Here is a 23,740-nt window from a genome sequence, read left to right as displayed (position 1 = left end):
CCATAGCAATCAGTGTTACTATGACAAATCTCATTTCAGCTGCATTGATGTCCTCAACTTACGGTCCTAAAAGCTAAAACTGTTGTATCTTGGATACTCAGCACTTTTAGAGCACTTCGAGCGCTGGTAAATAGCTAGGGAAGAAAAGTGGGATTCTCAGAAATTTAGATATGCTTCTAATTATCTCATTCTGTGTTTTCTGTAACTGACAGTTAAAACACTGAGTACCTTTTCAATAAGGAAAATCTTACAATATCATCATTGTTCCTATGAGGTTTTAAAGATTTTCTGGTCCTTTCCAAATACTTGCTGTTACCTACGCTATTGATAACGGGAAAGAATAACACAACTGGACTAGCCCGTCACTTTGCAAGTGAATTTTCTTCAAGAGTTCAGAGGCAGCTTAAGCACATAAGATCTAAATGAGGGTCTTTGAAAATATTCAAAGCACATAAGATCTAAATGAGGGTCTTTGAAAATATTCAGAATATAATGTTAGCACATGAAAATCTCCAGCTAACAGAGATATGGTTCATCATTACTGCAAACTTCCTTCTGTCTGCGTTCCTGTCCTGAACATGTCTGCGTGGATGACGCTTTGACTCTACTGTTTCTACACCCACATGTATGTAACAGACTTCTCTGGCTTCATTTTCACGGTACACCTAAGTGCCAACAGTAAGTCGCTGCATGAAGAACACGATGCTTAGCCACCTCCCTCTCCACCGGGACACACTCAGTTTGAGGGTACAGGACGCAAGATGCGCTGAGCTGACAGCAAGCTCTGCAAGGGCTTTGCCTGGCCACCCATGACCAGCAGCTGCGTTGCCAGGACACAGAAGTCCTTGCCTCAGAGAGAGCACAAACCAAAGGCACTTTCTAACAAACATTGTTTCTTTTAAAAAGAACTTAAGTTTTAAAACTTCTCTAAAATTTGGTTGAAATCAGACAACAGGTTCCGAAGCTATAAAAGGGAGAAACAGGTATGTATGATCAGGTAGGCCTCATTTCTTCAAGAAACCAGGGAGGGAAAAAAAATCTCATACATAAACTGTTATATGTTAAAATGAGAGTCACAAAGCACTTCTTCCTGCCCAGCATTCTGCATCTGTTCCCTTGATTAATACCCAGCAAAATACTTGTGAATATATGAAAAGCAAGTGTCATTTCAGGAAAGCAGTGAACTTAAACTCACAGTCACAAGTATGCTTACTTATATTTTCCAGGTATCAAAATTTTTATTAAAAGTACTGCATAAGGAGATGAACAATTGTTTTTCTAATGGGGGCAGAGGGGACGACTACAGAAATGAAACATTTCAGCAAAGGATGCAAAGAGAAAAACTGAAAATCTTGCCATTATTTGTTCTCCTTAGTGATTTTTTTTGTTTGTTTTATACAGATGTCACTACCTGCCTGATAAGATCTTTTCTCAGTGCAGGTTCTAAATGTAGATCCTGATATACTGCATGTATTCTGTTTCAGGAAGTAGATTAATTTTACCTCTCATAATTATTTTTTTTAATATTGTATAATACTGAAACAATGACCTGAGTATCCAGTCTTATTGTAGGACTGCATGAACTGATGATTCAAAAATGTACATTATGCAAAAACCTCTTAAAACTTCTATTCATATTCACTGTGCAGGGGATAAGCAATGCTCTAAATCATCATCTCTAAAATCCTTCTTCTACTTCATGGAACAAGCGAGTGAGCTTCTAGCTGGTACAGTCCCTACCTTATTATGACTTAATCTCTGATACCTCTTTGGTTGCCATAAATAGTCATATATTAGCTCAGCTGCAGCTCAGCATGCATACCTTTTTGTGACTGTGGTATTCCCAGTAGCAGTTACTTCACCACAAGCCACATCTACTTGCAAAATGCAATCCTACGGAAAGAAATATGATTAGGCTGTGAGGATTATACAGCATATAGAGATTCCACTCTTGCTAAAGATACTGTACAGCATATAGTTTACCAGCATATGCTGCAGTAATTTAAGCATCACAGCATTTAAAACTCAAAAATGCTTATTATATAGATGGCCAACACAGCCCCTTAATGTCTTTTTATCCAGCTATAACATCCTAACAAATAAAAATGGTCTAGTATCCCAGACTAATCCCATCATTAAAATCTGTCTAATTTTCAAGGGATAATTTCAGTATTTGTTGGTTGGACATTTCAAATCCTGTTGGATTAGAAAGGGAAAAAAAGCCCATCAGTCTTTAACCACTCTCCTTCTCTGGGCAGTTCCTAGGATTACTATACTTTCACAAGACAGGTCCGTCTGGTGATACTCCAGGGGGGAGAGACCACTTTCTATGGCAATTATTCAAAGGGCTTGGAAATTCTCAGGGGGAACTGCACAGTTACTGCTGTACTTTTACCCTGAAAGCATTCCAAGGACACTTAAGATCAAAATCCTAAACAGCAACGGGGTGTCTCCATTTCAAGATCTCTGTGTTAAAGTACAGTTAAGAAAACTACTCTCTAGCAACATTAGAGACAACCAGCAAGAAATGTGGAAGAGCTGAAAGCACATGAAAAAATAAATGCGTGTAGACCTGAGTAACAGGTCTTGGCCTGTACATGAAAATATGCTTATCGGTATGACTCTACTCGAGAATTCAAGGAATTTATTTCCCACTTTTCTCCCAGGTGTAAATTTCTCCATACCTCAATACTCTAAGTTCAAGATGGGGAAAACAAAATTTCACAAATGGTCTAAGATGCATAAAAACCTTAGACTTTGACATGTTAAGATGATTTTTAATTGGTCAATATTTAGTCAATATCAGAATTAACAACTAAAATTCAGATTCACCGGACCAAACTTTCCCCTTAAAATAGCAGTCAAAAACACAGGTAACCTCCTATTTTTAATATGTCTCAAGTATTTAGTTGTAAACTAAATGAAAATAACACTGTAATTAATCATTTAATAACTAAAATCTACTTACTTCCCTGAAGGCATTACTTGCCTACCAAGAATATAGTTGGATATAAATACAAACTAAACTAACTTTTGAAACATTTCTTCCCTAGCATCCAGACACGCATATCACCGGTGTGTATGAGCCTCTGTGCTCGATGCTTCTACTGTAACTAGAAAGGCAATTTCAGCTTGAAGGTCCGTCCAGTTCTGAATCTGCAAGGTATATTACAAATGAGCTGTATTTTTTCCCAGTTTAAAGGAAGTTAAACTCTGAAAACTTTATATTCTTGTGAATAACAGGGTATATTGACATCACCAGAAAAAAGTCACTCTTTAAAAACTGATGGTTTAAGAACTCATTATTTAAAATCTGTTCCAATAAATTTGTAAAGAAAAATAAACCCAGTAATAATATGGAATAAGACACATGAAAGGAATGCAACATAAAACGTTATGACATAAAATGGAGTACCTTTTTTCTTAAAATGTTCTAAAGATCATGTGATTGATCAACTAGGCATAGAACTGACCTTAGAATTTCACCAAGTAACTATTATGTCAAGCCTAACAACTTGTGAAGACGCACAACCTTGCTGTTAGAGTTACATCCATATGACAAACCTAAGTAACTGATTTAATCCTTAGCTACTGACAGTGTTAAAAACGCATCTGTATTTCAGATCCAGTATCAAAGACCATTTGTTTGTGGCTGAAATTAAGAACTTGATAAGCACTATACAAAAATCCTGAAAGCAGAAGCTACATTTCATTGCAGATGTAAAGAGTTACAGTCATCTCTTCTCATCTCAGTAAGAATTACCTGTTTTCCTGAAGGGCACAAGCTGTCATCTGCCATATCAAATTAATCCAATTAAAATAGGGCAATAGGAAATAATAAAATCTAAACCAATTGCTTAAGACAATTGAAAATATGAAGCCATGCTACTTTAGAAAAAAAATGTAAACCTTCCACGTCTTTTTGTAAAATTGCTGAGTAAAGTCATTCTGCAAAATTAAAGGTTGTGATATGACAAGACTAGAGATCCTCCTTTTGAGAGATTAACTAAGCTAAGTAAAGTGGAAAGAAACAGTTCCCTTCAGATAACTGAATTTGAGATTCAGGTATACTCAGTTGCACTATAGTTTTCCAGTGGTTGAATATCTTTAATATTCAGGGAATTATTTTAATCAGTTCTCAACGGAAAGAGGGTTACTGCCTAAATAAGGCAAAACACTAATTTTCATACAATGTTTCCATACTCATATTTAAAAATAGTAATAAATTCTCAAGCTAGGCTAGGAATATCAATTTAGCCAACTTTAAAAGTAGAGAAATAAACAGCTCGTCCTTTTGTTAATATTTTTACATGCTTATAATATAAATGGATCAGACACTTAAAAATAGTGACAAGTTTCCTAAGCAAAATTGTTCATTTCTTTTGCAGATATTGTGCCAGCTTCTATCCACTCCTTTGAAACTTTTTACTTTGTGCGCGCCATTTTGCTAATTCCATGGAGTGAGTCACACAGTGAAAATTACTCTGTTTATCAACAGCTACTGACCAGTAGCTTTTACTGGAATTATTCTTGTATTTTTTAATGGTTAAAATAAAAATGATCTTACTTAAATGATCTTACTTAAAAAATGATCTGCAACTATCAAAGAGTTAATCCAGTCATAAAAAAAATCAATCATTCTGTATTCCGTTAATGTTTCAGCAGACAAGATTGAATTAATATTCACATAAAAATTACCATTTAGCATAGTGTACAGCAAAACCTAACTATTTCTATTTTAATTAGATTGAACTATAATAAGTTTTAAATTCTATTTGTTGATGAACTTTCTCAGTTTTGTAATCGTCAGCTTTCAACGTTTTTAGTGTTTCTTCTCTCCCCTACCTCTGCTCTTCTCTTTTCCCTGCCCACAAATACTATGTTGAAAATATCAAACAAACTAGTAAATCCTCATGTATAGACTCGGACAATTCTTTAGTTGTCTCCAAGTGTGCCAAATACGTGGATTTCAAGTAAACCTGATAATATCTTTTCCCACTAGGAGCCAAATTCCCATCCTAAAGTGAACCCATCTGTGAATTAAAAACCCTATCCACTTAACTCAGGCCAGAATGTTTGGAAGCAATGTAAGTATCCACAAATCTACTTACAAAATACTTCATATATGCAACAGCATAACTAATAAGTGATATTTAATCAACATGTTTGATTTTTTTCTTCATTGTTAAACTATAGTTTAAGAGGTAGAGAGGCATAGGGTAATTTTTGCTGAGTCAAAGTGCAGGTATGGATTAACTCTTCCCAAAGAGAAGGTGGCTCTCTGTAAGCAGGTACGAGTGAAGAGACTATAGAAGAACTGAACAGGTGATTTACGAGTAAAACAAGCCTCAACTTAATTTCTACTATTGTGACTTGAGTTTCCAAGAAGATCTAAATCGGGATTACATCCAGGGACAGCAAGGCTTTCTACACGATTGTAAGATCCTTCAAGAAATAACTTGACTATAACTTAGCCTGAAAAGAACTGGTTAAAAGATCTACTCTACTTCTGTTGAGACACCGTGGACAGAGGTATGAACAATTTTATTTACAGATCATACGCTGAGGACAGAAGAGCAAAAGGCAGGCCTTGGCAAGAGTCCACATTTCAAATATACAAAAGTTTAGTTTGAATCAATCACAGTAATACAAAGATTAGTACATTAGTGATCCGAAAACGCAGATTAAATGATCTCATTATTCTGTATCAGTAAATTAAAGTCCCAATGGGATACTCATCTGTCCAGGACACCCAAAGAGAACAACTATAGTTTACATTAGCTTGTAAGGTTAAATTATCTTGCCTGCACAGAAATTTTGCATGTAAAAGTGCCATAATTATTGTGTGGAAGACTTCAGTGGTGAGGGATGTAATTTACATATACAGAAATATATAGCAGAAATATTTTCATGCTTTCACTGATATACAGCATGCTGAATGCTGGTTAGGTGCCATCAGGTAGATGTTAGAAATATAAAGGAAAAGGCAATAGATACCTTAAAATGAAACTCTCTGTATCATTACTACACTTATGCTAACTTGAGCAATAAACAATACCTGAAGGAAAGTAACACCTGTCACTGACCATAAGCAGACAGGGAATAAGGTGACCTTTCATACTTAGCAGTACTATGAACATCTACTGGACACAGAGGATTAAACTAAATTCTTTGGTCTTACAAAGATTTGTTCTTACTTTAAGAAATCATGATTTTTTTTCCCCAGTTCAGGTTCAAATCCAGACTTCCAAAGGAAGAACTGAGATATTCCTCTGCACTTTTTATGCTGATCTCTTAAATATAAAATATCTAAAAACTAGTTAAATACTGTGCTGAAAAGCAGTTCAGAAATAAGCTTTTTTTTTCTTCCCCCACTATAAAATACACAAAATTTTCTAGAACAAGCAAATAAGTAAATATCTGCATCAAACATTTCATCCTGGTTTGATTTAGAAGAGAAGAGTTATGCCATGAGAAGAGCGTAGCACTGGTCAGACTCAGTTCCCCATGGTACCTGAGTGAGCTGAGGTGACTCATCATGTCCTAAGAACAAAACAAAAAGTTTATTTTGTGCACTAGCATTGAGATCTTGATTTTCCATCAGTTTTCTTCACAGAAAGAAACTCTTCGCATACTGTTCTATTCTCACAAAATGGAAGAACCTGCATAACGATGGAAAGCCAAACCATTTTTGGCTGGCTGAAAACCATGCGGGGGTCTACAAAATGTACAAATAAACAATTTAGGATCATTAGCTTAGAATACTAGCAAAAACAGAAGACAGAAGCTTATTAACAATTGCATTCATTCAGGGATTTACTAAGGTGCTTTTCAAAAAGCTAGTTAGTCATCAAATTAATCTGAAGCAAAGGATAACGTGTATAATTATGCATCCACATCATTTTGCGTTATATGTAGTATATAAAACAATAATGATCAAATCAAGTAAATAAAGTGGGATTAAAATGGAACCAAGAACACATAATTTTCTTTACTCACTTCCTTGGTAAGCGAATTAAATTTGATTCAATCTCAATAGGCCAAAAGCTGGCAGAAAAGGATGGACAGTCATAGGCTACATTTTTGATTCTGAAAAGTTAGGGTATTCACCTGTAGATTAATTTCAAATCTTTACCAGTTTAAAGACAGCTATTCTCTAACACAGGTTTTTCACTTCTGTTTTTCTATGGTAAAGCTAAAAAGCATGTGTAATATTTGTTTATGCAATTAGGCAAGCCAAAATTGAATACAGTGTTTATCTTTATTTGGTTTGGCATCAAAAAGGCAGATAAAATGTAATGGAAAGGAAAGCTAGGTTATATAATCCAGCAGTAAATGTTTCTAAAATTGCTTTCAGTGTGAATGGCAGTAAGCTGCGTATTGTTAATACAAAATTATTTTGTATAGTGTGTAACGTGTTAAGTAGTTATAAAATCACACTCCTCCTCCTACTATGATCATAAATGTTTCTCACTATTGCCAGGACTATCTTTATCCTCACCTGGGATATCACTTTGCCCAATCACTGCACCCATTTAATCACATGTATTAGCTTATCTACAGTCCAAACTGTTAGAAACATCCTCAGACAAAATACCTGTCTTGCCTACTCCAATCTCAGTTTCGTATGCCCTTTAGAGTCCATTCATTCTGATATAGTTGTGCTCCCATTTGTACTGCCTGGGAACATACGTATTTTCTAGCTGCTTTTTGCCAGTAGTCAGTTCTCAGGGCCATCACTTTTTGGCTGTTCTTTCCCTAAACCCACATAGAGGACCAAGCAAGAAAAACACATCCACCACCTTGACTGGTTACACACCATCAAAATCCTGGACATTTGAAACAATAAACTGTATTTCAGAAGGCTCCATTTTTTATCCCCCCGCCCCCCCACCCCACCCCAACCTCCCCTCCAAATCCTCCTCAACATATTCCATATGAGACAAGCAGGAACTAGCACATAGTACATGTCTCCAAGGTACAGAAAATACATTTAAAAAGCAACATCTCTAAGGTACACAAGATTATTAGTCCTACTTCTGAAATACTGGTTCTGTATGCATACAAAGGTTACAAATATCACGATGTATATGATGCTGGCCACAAAACACTGTTGATGTGTTGCATTCAGCATTGGGGAAACATTATTAAAAATGATCAACTAATATTTATATTAAGCAAACACAAAACTAATTGGGTCCCATGAAAGATATCCTTTCCTTTATCTTCATTATCAACCTTTAACAGACATCTGAAAGTAGCACAAGGGGACGTTATATACATATAGAAGACTTTTCTTTATGCCAATTCCTATTCACAACAGAAAAGGTTGGCATACCTTATAGACAATGCATAGATTCGTGAAGGTTCAGGATTAAAAGAAAAGGTATGACTGACAACTTAAAACCCTGGCACCCTGGTCTCCTTACAGACCTACTGTAGCATGAATAAGCAAATTTGCCAGTCCTCTGGGAGCTGAGATGAACAACAGTATGCTAAAAACATTTCCATTCTAAATTAAGGTCTATGATTCGGTAAGCACAAACGTAGGCATGGTATAGTTTGCATTCAGTTAAAATAGTAAACAAGGAACATGTCATTATCTTCCTGTATCTCCCCAGCAAACGCTTCTGCCAGTCCTTCCCAGGCAATGGGTGCAGGTTCTGTGGCAGACAGCAAGGGGCTGGCAAGGAGTACACAGGGAAACCAGGCAACTACCTTTTAGAGAAGATACTTAAATAAAAACCAGTTGGTTTGTTCCAAACCCCTTTCAGCAGACTTCAGGGTTCGTGTCTGAAAGCCACTCAGTCAGAAGATGAACCCTGGGGGTAAAAAACACGCTTAAAACAATTTCTCTAAGTTATTGAAAACAGAAGTAGGCCAAATTCTTAGGAGACAATGGAAGCGTTCTTCCTGTTAGGTGTGGACTGCAGTACCCTTTCCAACACACTTTGCTGAATAAGCTGCCAAAACCAGAAGATGAAATACATTCAAGACCCCATTATTCATTTTTCAGGTGATCTGGTTTGAAGTCGGCTCTACAGGGATTTTCTGCAGATTAACGAGGTCTCAGGGAAAGGTGGAATGAAAGGCGATTTTAATACCCCAGCAGATGAGTCCGGAGGCGAGCCGGCCCACTAATTGCCTATTATCATGTCAGCGCCGAGCGCACGGGAGCCGGCAGCCGGCAGCACACCCCCACCCCGCCCCGCCCCGCCCCGCCGTGACGCGCTGCTCTGCGGCTGCCGCCATTGGCTGCGCGGGGAGCAGCCGGCGCCTCCGCCCGCTGACAGCGCTGTGACGCCAGCGGGCGCGGGCGCGGGTGCGGGCGGCGGCGGGGCCCGTGCGGGGCCCGCGGGGCGCCGCGCAACTTCGGGGGGCCCCGGGGAGAACGGGGCGCGGGGAACTCTCTGCTCGCGCATTTCCTCGGGAAAAGCCTTCTCCCTGCGTTTTCCCTGCGGGCGGCTGACGTACGAGAAGGGCAGATCCGTCACACAAACACCCCGAGGGCAGTCCCCCAACTTGAATGCCGTTTATTTACCCGTTTTAAATGAGCTTCCATAATAGGTTTGCTTCCGATATTTTGAGAGACTCAATATTCACCCAAAGAGCAAAAGTTTTCTGGGGAAGTACTGTTTTTGCCTTAGCTAATATTCATTAAGCACTAATCAAGACACGAATTCCAGCATCAGGGTCAAGACATGACGCAACAACCACTGGTAGAATTTATAAGCTAGTTAACTGCACTGTATTGCAAAGAAAGTTACAGAGAAAGATTTTTCAGTCAGCAAGAACTATAGATGCCTGTGGTTCAATGAGGAAACAGATGTTTTAATGGTGATAAAGGGATTTTAATGCTGTATGACTGTCTTCCAAACAGTGACATTCGAGACCCTACCATACAAATGCATTTATTACAGATTACTGAATTATCATATGAATGAACATTTTTTCCTGTTTTCAGGTCGCTTGAATGCATATAAATAAATAAGTTCCAGGACAAACAACACAATATTGTAGGGGGGGAAACATGTCTTCATCATTTCCTTCAAGTCAGGCTAAGAAAGAAATGGGAAGCAGTGCTCCTTTGATACAGGAAGAAAATACATGTTTCCCTGCTCAAAAGGCTTTTGCCATGTAAGAAAATATGACCCTAACAACACAATTTTTGTGACTTGCCTGTTTTATAAAGGCGAAGGAGGGCCAAACTCACATTACTTCATCACTACTATCTCTGTAAGATTTTAATTTTCCTCATAGCCCGGTTAGTCCTCATTTGACATTAATAGAGGGAAAAACATAGCATCTGGTAGTTGACACAGTATTTTGCAAACAAGCATTTTGAGTTTAACAATCTGTAATGTGTATTGATTACTCACCATATCCATGAATGCCTCCTAAAGGGGAAATTATTCACATGCATCATGTTCACAGATCTTCCAGCATTAGTGTTTTCCTTGTCAGGCAGATTTATCTGTTATGGTATTCATAGATGCATTCCAGAACAACTGCATGAGCAGTTAACAGCAGGGATTATTGCAAGAATTACTGTAATCCACAAAAATAAAAATTCCCAGTATCCGAAGAAAGACTTCTCACAGGGTTTTCTAGGTACAGGTCCATCCATTTATTCATCACTTGCTACTTAAAAAAACATTACACTAATCAGTGTACAGAAACTGTTATGACAACGCCAACAGTTTGACTTGATAAAAATCCAAGTGCTTTGTCTGTGAATTAAAGCATCTTCATATGCAGCATTTTGGACAGTTGGAAAAGGTTAGTCAAAAGATAGTTTCTTGTCATCCATGCCAGATCAGTGGTTAGAGGGAGATGGGTAACTTCAGATTGCTTTGCCATGTTCAGAAATGAATATTGCTTTTTCTTCTTTCTTAGACACATATTCATCAGTGATCACTTTAATGCAGTTTTCCTTTCTTACAAGCCCAGGGAGCAGGATGATGTTTAACAGCCATGTACAACAAACGCAAACTTCTTTCTGAATTTGATACTGTGGGTTTATTTCTTCAACTAAGAAAGGAAGAAGGAAGTATGCTTTTTCCGCTCCATAGGACAGGACTGCAGTTAGATACCATCATGAGACACGATCATATCATAACCAAATTCATTTTTGCTGTCTAACCCCATAATAAGGCTGCCCTGCTCCCTTTATGTAAAATGACTAAGCTATCGACTCTTTCACTGCACAACCTAGTTCTATTTTGATGTTATACTGTATATAAAACCACGTGCATCAATCTGTACGTTGCAAAATGAAAGCAAAGCTTTAAGTCCAGTGTTACCTAAGCATTCTTTCTCTGCTGTCCTTTTTTCCCAGTTCAGCTCCCAGAGAGTAGTTATCACTCCTGACGCGCTGGTAAATATCCTCGGGAAGATTCTTCAGCCCAAGCTAAAAAGACGGCGTCTATTTTCAAGCCACGCAGGCAACAGGCTCTTGCTCCTTTTTGCCTGACAAGAATTTCCAGCCTGCCCCGGGGGCTGCTTGTGTCCTCGCCCGGCAGCACCTCCGGACACTTGCGGACTGGGTGGCACTTACTCTGCAGCAGCAGCAGTAGGAGCAGCAGCGGCAGCAGCAGCAGCAGCGGCGGCGGCGGGCTGGGCTGGGCTGCGGTGAGGGCTCTGCCCGGCGGAGGCTGCGCTGCCGTCAAGGGGGCCCTCTAGGTGGGTTCTCCTGACACAGCGCATCCTGCCCGCCCGCTCCCACCGGCCGGCGGAGGGGAAGAACGGGGCAGGGGGGAAGAGCAAAGCCGGATGGCCTTCCCTAGCACCACCTAGGATTGCTCTCGGGTGGCTGAAAGCAAAGAAAATTTTGCACACAAGTGCAAAATCTGTGGGAGAGATTCAGGTAGGGAACAGAGTTCGCTGTGTTGATCTCTACTGAGATTTCAAAATTTCTAGACACGCTTGTATACTTCAGCCTGCCCAGACCATATATCGTTTACTTGCCATTCTTTTGAAATAGTTTACACTGCACTAAGACTTTTTCAAACTTCAAATGACCCCTTGCCTTTTTCGACAGGAAATCCTGCAGTATGGAAGCCAGCTGCAACTTCAATGACATTAAAACATGTGATAAGACTGTGTATTTGATTAGGGTGTGGGTGGACTTGGGAGTAACACGATAAGATACTGCACTGCACATTTTTATAGATCCTATTTCCTTAAGCTCAGTTCTGTTGCTGTCACAGCTCTATTCTACAATACCCCAAATGAGCCCTAGTACAGTTGATGCCATTCTGGAGGAAGAATAAAATATGAAACTACCTGAATGTCACAATATGTTGACAGTGAAAGAGTATTTCTTTTAATTCAGTAGTAAAAAGGGAGCCTGTACTGCTGCACATATTTGTATATTGCTGTACTTTGAAGACTTGGAGCACCAAAATACAACGGATTCCAAAATTTAAAGGGGCTCTACCATCATTTGTGTCCTAGTACTTCTGCAGAAGGTTCGGTTTTATTTTTGCATTTAAATACAACCATGATAGAAAGCAGATACTGAGAGTTACAAATAGTGAGAATGAAAATTATTTTTTTTCACTAAGAACTTGCAAAACAAAGTATATAATTGTGTTCAATAAAGAGAAATATTCAGTATAACTTTTAAAAGGATCAGGTAAGCTGTTACAACTGTTATGTGCATGCTTTATGTAAAAAGCACTGCTCCTCCCCCTCCCCATTACTTTGGGAATTTATACCAGAGACATTTGAAAATAATAAACAATAAACTTTGAAAACTGCAAGGTTGTGTGATTAATCTGAATGTGAAAACCATTACATCTAACTCATCCAGTTGTCTATCGCTTTCTCTAGGGTAGATCCACTTATTATGAAATATTAACAACACCAAATGCTACACAAATCTGCACCATCATTATTATTTCATATTGCACTTACCTAACTGCATCCTTGCCCGATCATCCATGGGCACTGACATTTTCAACAACAGGTTTACTTAATGTCTTTTACTATCTTGAGAAAGAGCTTCTCAACAGTGACCTGGCACCTAACACATCTGAAATCCACTAACAAGACTATTCAGCATCTATATGCTAGTTTATCTGGTTTTGTCTAGCATTAAGTTCAGCACAAAGCATAGCACCCATTGACTCAACTAGTTTTATTCAGAAGCAGAGTTGCAGAAGGAGAATGGGCCTGTATGAAGTTATTACATAGCACTACAAACCAGTTAAAGAACACACCAACAAAGTGGAATACACAATATATGCGCTTTCCAGAGCAGGGATAAATTAAAGCCAGAGACTTTAACCAGTAAAGAATTTTTGTTACATTTCCAGTATAGGTTGACTTGTGAAATTCTTCCAGTTCAAGCTCATAATAGTTTGCTAATCAGCTCATCTTGAAAAAAAAAATGCAACAGCTAAAAATATTTAGTGATATTAACTTTAGTGGCATAATTTTTTTTGACCGGATAAGGATTTTGGTAAGTCAGTTCCAATTCAGGTTCAACCAAGTTCAATTAGTTCAAGCACAGTTTCAGTTCAAGAAAAAACAAAGGGGGAAAGGGCAATTCAAAGCAGATTTTGCTTTGATTCCTTCATTCTGCTACAAGGACAGTGCTCTGACCGTTAGAATTTAGGCCATAGGAAGGTCTAGCGCCTCTTCCCGATTCTAGATGCAGAATCTAGACTGGACATAAAGAAGCTGGAGGGAGAAAGACAGAGACACACACAGGAGCCTGCAAGTGATAATAACTCTTCCCTGAGATGGAGGAGTCCCACGTTCCAGTCGCTTCTACAAGGTCTCCTTGAAAATTTTCCACTAAAATTAATTAGGTAATGGATAAAGTATGTTTGTAGCAGGAACCGGATTACCTGGAAGCACTTCTCACTTCCAAATATATAGTCACATTGAAGTATAAAGTGAAGATCTATCCTCTTTCTCTCTCTTACTCATCTTGGGAATCTTGCATTTCTGACTGCCCAATGAAACAACTTAACAGGGAGGAGTGAAAAGTATGTCCTATAAACCTTGTTTTTAATCATCTATTAACAGTGCAGAATTTCGAACACCTTTCCATTCTGTTCTTTGGGGGTAGGAGAACCAAAGAGAGGGTTATTTACATCTCTATTCCTTAATTTCCACATAGTCTTCCTCTCACAGCACTCAGCTTTTCAATTACTAATGACACCAGAATCTTCACTTCAGAATTGGCTACGGTACGTGTCTCTTAAACTGAAGTCCTACAGAGTATTTTCTTTGCCTCTTGTCATAATTGCAAATGCACTAGCAGACACCAGAGGAAGAGTTTACCTTGTGACATTTCTGGTCGTGATCATACAATAGTTTGGGTTGGAAAGGACCTTTAAAGGTCATCTAGTCCAGCCCCCCCTGCAATGAGTCTTCAACTAGATCAGGTTGCTCAGAGCCTCGTCGAACCTGGACTGTTTCCAAGGATGAGGCACCTACCACCTCTCTGGGCAACCTGTGCCAGTGCTTCACCACCCTCAGCGTAAAGAATTTCTTCCTTATATCTAGTCTGAATCTACCTTCTTGTAGTTTGAAGCCATTATCCCTCATTCTACGAGAACAGGCCCTGCTAAATGATGACAGCACTGAGAGAGGTAAGGACTGCTGTTCTACCAGTGTCAGATTTTTGATACAAAAATCAACAAAACCAATTAAAATATATAATACAAACCATACAGGTCACAAGAACAAACTGCACCGGGGACACACAGAGCTACCATTTGTATGCTAAGAAGGTGCACAGATTTTCTAGAGATCAGTTTAACTTACTAAATCTTTTGATATTTACAAAAAGGAGCAAAAAAAAGTAATTGAATCAAATATTTTGGTAACAATACAATAACATACAGGGCAAAACATGTATCTTGGAAGGTAAAGCTGATGCTTAAAGAAATGCTGAAAAGCCAGCTCTTAATAACAGTACACAGAATTTCATCAGTGTTACTGCTAGAAATTGATAATGATTTGGTAGCTAGAAATTGATAATCGATAATGGTAGCTTTTTTTAAGATGCTATGCAAGATGAGCTGACGACAGCAACCCGTAAATTCTAGGCAAATACCAACAAAAAACCTTATCAAACTTGGTAATTCTATAAAAAGTATCAACATGCCCTCCGAGAAATGAATGGTTCTGCAGCCTGAAATATTCTTTCAGTGACAAGGAGGGTTCATTGAGACCAAGCCTGTGGTATGTGATATAGGCTAATGCAAGAAACATGTTGCTAACATAAATGTTGTGCAGACAGGTAATTTCAGCCTTCAGCAAGAAGGCTGAAGTAAAAATTCTTTTAAAGGAAAAGGAAATAATCAAAACATGGTGGCTTTGCATGCATTTTTTTCAAAATCAGTAAAGAGATTACCCAAAACAGAAGGAAATAACTGAATAAAAATTAACAGTCACTTACATGTTAATATTGATTTATCTGCAATACTATGAAAAAGTAATGCATGGGTGTGAAAATTACCCATACTTGGGATTAATTTTTATATTTTGTGTGTTAGGATCCCTTTATTATTTATAAATTCTACATGAAAACCATACAGATTAAAAAATCAACTTGATTAATGAAGTGGTAAGAAATGCATCCCAGTGCATACATTTAAAGAAAATCATCCAAGTGACAGTCTTTCGTCATACAACTTTTTAGGTCCACAGAAGTTATTGTCAATAATAATAGCATAAAAAGTAAAGCCATAAATCCATCTCCTCAGAATCCTCAACAGAGTGAGCAGATAAACCCGATAAGCTCCTTACCACATTTTAGACCACTTTGCTCACAGACAGGTGTTACATTAGTGTGCGTCAAGCCAAGTAACTTAGCTTTTTGTCCTGTCTGCTTCCTTTACCATCCACCCTGCATGGAAATTACCTCACCATTGGACACCCTTCTGGAGTAAGCAAACTACTCCTTCAGAGAGGAAAACCTATGCAACTTTAGAAGCACTTTGCTACAAGCTGTCCAGATAACAGTAGGTCTGTTTGTCTCTGTTCTTCCTATACAGTCCTGATGCATCCCTACAGGCCTCCCACCCTCAGACATCTTCATGACAAATCATAAGGCAAGCAACATGCATTCTGGTGTCATGCTATAGAAACGCCATTCCAGTGGGCTCTGACAGAGCCTCACATGATTTCAGGCACTTTGAACTGAAAAATGACAGAGAAAAATTGTTTCTCTGTAACCAGAGGAGGTCTAAATGAGTGCTGCGCAGCGTGGATATAACCCATTCCACATAACTTGCCCTCAGGGCTTGGGAGTTTAGAGCCATAATTATTTCATTGAAATTAATACTAAAAGAAAAAACTTCAAAAACCATATAGGTCACTTCTGAACAACAATCGTGAATTAGGTAATGTTGCTAAGAGCTTGTGGCTATCCCTCAGGAAGAAAAAGACCTTATTTATCAAGTATATTTTTGTTCTGAAAAAGATATGCTGAACTCTAAATGTAATTTGAGCAGAACATTCTCCATCCAAGCCCCAGCCCTTTTTGAAGTCCAAAGAATCTTCAGGTCAAGAACTTTGAAAAGTTAATATTTCATGCGTCTTCTATTAACTTCTTAGTTTGTTCTGTCTCACTCTTTTTTCCCCTTCAATTAGAGCAAGAAATGGTTTCAGGTAATCTTGTTCTAAAATGTAAAATCTACTCAGTTGTATCAAAAATAATTATTGTTTCTCATCTCACTTGGTAAACATCAGTTCTCACTATACTTTTCCTGTGCCATTTATTTCTTATAGTTGACATAAAAAGATCCTTAAAATTATAGAGTTAAACTGGAATAGATGGAGTGGTGTGGAAAGGAATGCCAGTACATCTCAGGGAGATTAAACTCCCTTTTTGTCTCATTTGGAGACCTGCTCTCCTTGACTCTACCGATTGGTGATGCCTGAAGAAAAATAACTGTCCTGCATAGCAACATATCTCTCTAGATTAGGCAGCACTGGTTATGCTCAGAGACTCATCTCTTCCCTATTGCATCAGATAAGATTCAGATGTCTTAAAGATCATTCCACAAACGTAAACAGAAATTTTACATGTATGCAAAATAAATGTAAATAGGAACTGCAGATCATTGTTCTCTCTTTTCCCATTTGACCCCTTTCCCTGGCCACTTTTTGATCCACAAATCTTCTTTTTTCTTAAGAAAAAGGGAAGTAGAAAAAACTCATATTTATCAAGTCATTTTGCATCCTATGTCCTAGCTATCTAATTTATGGTTAGCAGCAGAGCTTGAGCTCTCTGTAAGGAGTAGTGTTATTCAAGACATTGCTATGGAATATGTGTCTGACACTGCATTAGCAGTTTGCATGTATACCTGCTGTGAAACAGGAAGTGATTTCAGCTAACCACAAATTCTAAAATTTTACCTCAGTGAAAATACTACGTATGACTGAAATTCCCAGGAACAGTTTGGCTGAAGTTGTTTAAGACAACAAATTATCTGTTTTCACAACTGTAAAACTGAAACACTGAGAAAAAGATGACAGTTTTTTATTTATACAGTGGTAACAAACTGAAGTCAGATTAAATACGCTTCCAGTGTATAGTCATGACATGCAATATTATGGAGATTATTGTGTATTATTTTTAGTCATACTCTGTTTCAAATAGAACATAGTTCAGAGTATTGAATCTTAAATGACAAGGTAGAATGACATTTTACTCATTCATACTTCAAAAAAAACAGAGAAATTCAATCTATTCCAGTAAATATTAGTTACTGTAGCAAGATACAATATTATATTCATTCTGGAAGAAGAAGCTTAAAGTGAAACAAAGCATAAGATTTAAGATAATTCTATTTATGTAAGTACTTTGTCTTCCATTTAATAAGTGAGGCTAAAATAGGGATTATTAATTTTGTGCACAACTTATCTGATAAAAATGGTTTCTACCTTCAGTTCTTTTTTCCCAAACCTGGGTACAGTAAGAATGTTGTGAAGATGGCATGTAAGCCTACAAGATGGAGTTAACAGAATACTGTTTTCTAGCAGCCCATACTTCTGCTAATTGAAAAAAAGAGACTGATGACTTCTGGAAAGACTTCTATTCTTTCCTTTACAAAATGATGTTGACTTGAGTATTCAAAAAGTAGCTGAGAGTCTTACATGAGAAAACACATGAGAAAAAAAAAAGACATGGAGTGAAAACACATGAGAAAAAAACTGAAGAATATCAACATGAAAAGATTCATAAGAAAGGCATAAGGATTCACTAGGAATAACTTTTTAATCATGAAGAATGCCTTTACTATGTACACTGGAAACTCAAGCTATACTCCATTGATATCAGCTTTACCTTCTCCACGGGGCTGTGGAGAAAAGGTAGCCTATAACATGTCTGGAGTTTTGCCATGCATCAAAAAACCACCCTTTTCCACCACTCCCCTTACATCTGCTATTGCTTTCATTTCATTTGCTACTGATTTGCATATTAGCCTGGTGAAGATGGCTTCTATGTATACTGCCAAACATTCTAAGTACTCTGAACACAACAATATTTTGTAAAAGGAATGGTAGCTACCTGAATTGAACAATGTAGAAATTATTTACAAAAGGAAGTGGAGAAAAAGGATTCTTTGTTGACAATTCTTATGGAATCTTACTTAGACGTGCTTTTTTTTTGACACTTTCCTGAATAGATGGTATCTTTTCTTGTATGGGGAAGGGGAAGTGGTAGAATGGGACACATGAAAAATAAGGGACAATGCTTTGAGACATTTTTTCCTGAAATGTCATTCTCCTAACTTATCTTATTTTTCTATCAAGTACACTTTTCTGATGTCCTCAAATACACAGTTCAGTCAACTGAATTTCTGTTTGTGATGTATAATATGGTTTAGAACATTTAAAGCATGTTTTTAATCATGTCATAAAAACTTCTTAAGGCTTTAAGTTGTAGATCACCCTATCATAATAATTAATAAGCAGATACTTGTTTTGTCTAGAGCTGCTTATTAATGGAAAATATTTCTTTTTATTTTTGAGATGGGAATAGATATACTGTAATTCCCTTGCTTTTAAGAAATTGAAATGAGAGAAAATTTAGACTATTTTCTATGTGAGGATTCCTGAAACTTATCCAGATGATTAAAGATTCTCCTTAATGAATTTTCATATTAAACAATCCAGATCCTCCAGCGTTCTGCCAAATTTGAACTTTTGATATAGCTTTTCTGAGAAAAAAACCCTGAACCACATTATTATAATTTCTTTCTGAAACCAGGATATTAAGTTAGATATTTGAGAGGTAATGTACACTAAGGAATGAAAACATTTTTTATTTGCCTTGATTTGCCTTGGTTTTGTTGGTTTTAATTTTATTTATGAGTAAAGAATTTCTGTCTGTTTGTAACATAGTCATCAATAAATGTATTATGTCAAAACCTTCAGGGCCTGCAAAATCAAATAATTTCAATATTTAGATTATGTCATTAAAAGGGTTAGCAATTACGAAAGTAACATAAGTAGTGTTGAGTCACTGAACTTGTCTTTCCCTTGTGGTCAGTTTATCCTCATTGGCATCAACAGACTTTCTATTTTTTTTCTTAGTTTCAAAAAGTTTCAGGACACCACATTCCCCCCTAATGAACTACCGCAACATCTGATTATCTGAATCTTCTCTATAGAAATAGCATCCTGCCACTGAATCATGTGAAAGTGTCCCTAGTTCACTCCTACAGCCTACTGCTTTTAAGAAAACCATGAATAAAAATACCAAGTGAAAAGCTAGAATTCTAGTAGCGTTTTACTTGCGAAATAATACTTACCTTCTGACAGTCCTTTGTTGTTTTCTCTTACTATTTGCTTATCTGCCTTAAGATTCTTTTACTGATACCCATGTTTTCCATTTTAAATAGTAAATTCCCAAGTGACATTATAACAAAGATCATCTACGTGAGTCCACGTACTACTTTGTCTGGAAAATAATATTAAGATTGGTGAGAGCAACTTTAGTAAGCATATGTGATTTTATCTCATTTTCTGTTTTTCTTGATGTCTAGTAATTCTGGCCTTCAAAACGTCTTTAAAAAAAATAAAATATATATATATATGTATATATTTATATAAAAAGGCAGTGGTACCTACCTAGATCAATTCCAGTCTCTTTAAATACAAGTAACACATTTACTATTATGCTATTCCTGATTTTATAATCTTATTAACAATCCCTACTACAAGACTGAGATTTCCTGTACCAGTTCTTTCAAAGTTCTTGAACAAAGATCATCCAGTCCCCATAGCTTAAGAGCATTAGTGCCTGAGATTTGCTTCCATATCAATTATAGCAATTTAGATTTACATACCTTTGTTCATATCATGCCTGTCCTGATGCTTAAAATAATTTTCCTGATTAACACTAAAACAAAGGAAGGTTTCCTCCATTTTCTGTAATTCCAAAACCAACCCTACAGCACAAGTCTATTTTGCTGCTTCTCTGTTTTCATTGTTTTTAGAGTTTCTGCACCATTTATTTTCTGATGGTTCACTGAGTATTTGATAAAGAAATTGATCAGGTTTATCTTGTCAGACTATCCAATCCTTACCATAGTTTACAGATTATTTTGCAACACAAAAATGGGAAGTTTAAGTTTCTCATAATACCATAATTACTGTTACTATTTTTTTTTAATAAAGTTGGGATGTTTCTATCCAAATCCAAGCACTCTTGCAGAAGAGCCCCCTGTACCAGGTATCATTCACCCGAAACAATTCTTTTGCATCTATGCAACACCTTCCTTTTCATTTCCATAATATTTTTTTCAATTCATAGAACTGTAATTCCCCCTCCCCTACCAGTAGGTGTGCAGATCCCATAGAGCTAATTTCTGCAAACGAACATTGAAGTTATTTTCTAATTGCCTTTCACAGATGCCTTTAGAACCAGCCCACCAAGCCCCAGGAGTCTGCAGAGCAGGTGTTATGATGCACAAACTGCACAATTCTCTCCTCCTACCTTTACACACATGTTCTTATGAATAATATTTTGTTGTTTGGTAGAGCAGGAGTTATCATGGTAATTACCTATTGTACACAAATACTTTTTTTATTTTTTGTCAGATACACACAAAATGTGAACATGCAGTTGTATATCCCTGTCTGGCAATTTCTAGCATTAAGTGACAACTTGTATTCTAACAAAAATACATATATTTGTAACTTGGATTAGAGTACAAGAACTAAAACTCATCATTAAAAAGACATTTGCAGCCAAGTGTCTGCTTCTTAAGAAAGAAGTGGTTAAGACTTAGTCCCTAAACTTCTCTATTTTCTCAGAATTTAAGGAAACCACATAATTTAAATTGCAGAGCATCCAAATGAAAGCTAATTCAGATAGCAGTTCTGTCTCCCAGCTGCAGATGGTAGGAAAAAATGTAGACCTTTTATAGCATTAAGAGACTCCTACTGTCCCAGAAATAGTATACAGATGTTACTCTAATATATAATGCTGGATGAAAATATTTTTGTTTGTGCATATGTAGCTGGAATGTGTATGGACAAGTATTCAGCAATAAGTAAACAATATTTTATAGAAACATAGAACTACAGATGCTTAGGGTAACTAAGAAACATAAAAGAGCAGAGATCTTTATCTCAATTGGTTTACAGTCCTAAATAAAGTAGAAAACAGTGGGAAATTATTCATTACATAGAGAAGTAGACTAAAATGTTCTTAACAGAAGCAGAATAATAAGCTGATTATAAAGTACTTAATGAGATTTATTAAATGAATATGGGCCAATATTCCCTGTATACAAAGCCATTCTTGGTTTCTTTTTAATTTATTATTTAGAGGAGTACAATAAAGAGCAAACATGTGACAATCTAAGTAGCAAACCTCTCTGGTTTGCAGACTGAAGTACAAATTTGCATGAGTTTATAGCAGTTTCTTCTAAAGACTGAAGTCCAAATCCTACTGCATTTACATCACTGAAAATGCTGAGTAACCCAGTGCCATCCATGATGTTAACCTCTACCAGCGTGATTGTGAACAAACTGAGAAGTCCTAAAAAGCCTCACTGATTATTTCCTCCAGTATATATAATGTGAGAAATAGAAGTCTTCCCTCACAACATATCTCAGACTGTGAAAAGTATAATGCTTACAAACTGGAGAATCAGCTTTTATGAAGCACACAAAACATAAACTATGCTTTTTTCCTTATATGCTTCCGACGTTTTTGAAAAAGAGACTCCTAAATTGGGTATCTCTGAGACAGCAACAACTTTAGCTGCTTTAGACAACTCTACTACAGACTGGTTCCTTGTCAGGCTACTGAAACATTCTTCAGAGAATTTCCTCTGTTTGGCAAATTATTTAAGCAAGATTAGACAGTGAGACACAATGGGACTCATACTCTTCAAGTTAGTTGTACATTTGATATCTTTGCAGGATCAGCTGAATCTATGCCTAGTTCCCCATTAATCCTGGAGACTGATAGCAAGGTGTTGCACTATTCTGTATACTTACATGCTAAATATTGGATCTAGTCAGGGAAAGGAAGAGCTTACTTTTCAGCTCTATTAAAATATTCCTGCAAATATAAGTCACCTTGTGACATTAAAAACAAACCAAATAGATCTTTTTCTGGTATTTTATTATTCAAAATGCTACAGATCCAATTAGAAGATTAGGTTTCCAAAGTCAAGCCCTCTGATCGCTAGCTACTAACACTTGGGAAATTTGGAAAGTGGTCAGGACATAATTTGGTTTTACTTTTTTTCACCAGCATAACCCATGATAAACACAGAAACTTTTTAGCACTACTGAAAGCCAAGGCAGTACCCTTTTAAGTAGAAAACACTTATTTCTCATGCTATACCTGGGCCACAGTGACTGCACTGCTCTTGCTATTCATCTAGAACTACATATATGAAAATAGATTATTTGCAATGCCTCAATAATAACTATGGAGTGAAATGTAGACAAAATCTAAGAGAACTTGTTAGAAAGGTTAATCAAGAAAATGGACAAATTTGAAAGTTGTTTTTCCCCTAAATGTTCGTTTTACAGATTTCTTCCTTTAACTAAGGTTACTAGAATACTATTATTTCCTGATAGTCTGATAAGTATCCATAGTTCCTCTAAAAACAAGTTTTAAAAGCTCTTACTTGTGTCAGCCTTCATAAGAAATTCTCAAAAAAAGTTTCTTATAGGATAAATTAGCTAAAATAAATGAGAAATAGAGCATACTTCCAAAGTTTGTTTTGCTGATGTTCCCTATTTTCAAAATTGTGCAGGTAATTTTTGATAATTAAATGAAACAAAAATATCTGTCTGTATAAATCCTTAATATTTTCCTTGGAAAAAACATGTATTTCCTGTGGTTTTCTGAGAAGATTGTGATTTTTTCACTCTATAGCTTGAAAGTTTGTGTGTGTGAAGAGACAGAACAGATGTTTATTAGTAACCATAGGCCACACACTGATTTTTTGAGTAAACGACCTTGTCTCTAAAGAAGGACAGTAGCCTTGATATGTTTACATTCCTAAATATTCTCCCTCAGTTAATGTAGATAACTGGGGACAGAACCATCTCACTACCCCCTACAGAATGATAGTATAGCTATACTCATAATTTCTTACTGCCCTCATGATTTGCATTTTAAAATAATGAAAAGCTGCTCTGTACCCAGGGTATTTCTTGTGTGGATTAGGTAGATAACTTGTTGTGGAAATGACCTTTAGGACCTTAAATATAAGGCAGAAGTATAATAACTGTGACT

The 23,740-nt window shown here is 36.9% G+C and overlaps 1 protein-coding gene across 4 annotated transcripts in view; it reads right to left on the bottom strand.

Annotated features, from left to right (window-relative positions):
* The window catches only part of PDE4D (phosphodiesterase 4D), a 409,683-nt gene that overhangs the window by 276,082 nt on the left and 109,861 nt on the right, over positions 1–23,740 (bottom strand). The window contains exons 1-2 of one of the 4 annotated variants that reach the window (XM_063319804.1): positions 11,304–12,056; positions 10,380–10,641 (exon numbers count right to left, since the gene is read on the bottom strand). The exons of 2 other annotated variants lie outside the window; for them this stretch is intronic. In XM_063319804.1, coding sequence (XP_063175874.1) covers positions 10,380–10,426 — 47 coding nt within the window. In that variant the 5' untranslated portion in view covers positions 10,427–10,641; positions 11,304–12,056. Of the gene's footprint in view, positions 1–10,379; positions 12,057–23,740 lie in introns of those variants that run through there. One more of the 4 variants, XM_063319803.1, reaches the window with a different exon arrangement.

This window comes from Chroicocephalus ridibundus, chromosome Z (assembly GCF_963924245.1).
Source record: "Chroicocephalus ridibundus chromosome Z, bChrRid1.1, whole genome shotgun sequence".
In the NCBI taxonomy this organism is placed as follows: Eukaryota; Metazoa; Chordata; class Aves; order Charadriiformes; family Laridae; genus Chroicocephalus; species Chroicocephalus ridibundus.
The sequence above is the reverse complement of the archived record's forward strand: the minus strand, read 5'-3'. Positions and strand labels throughout refer to the sequence as shown.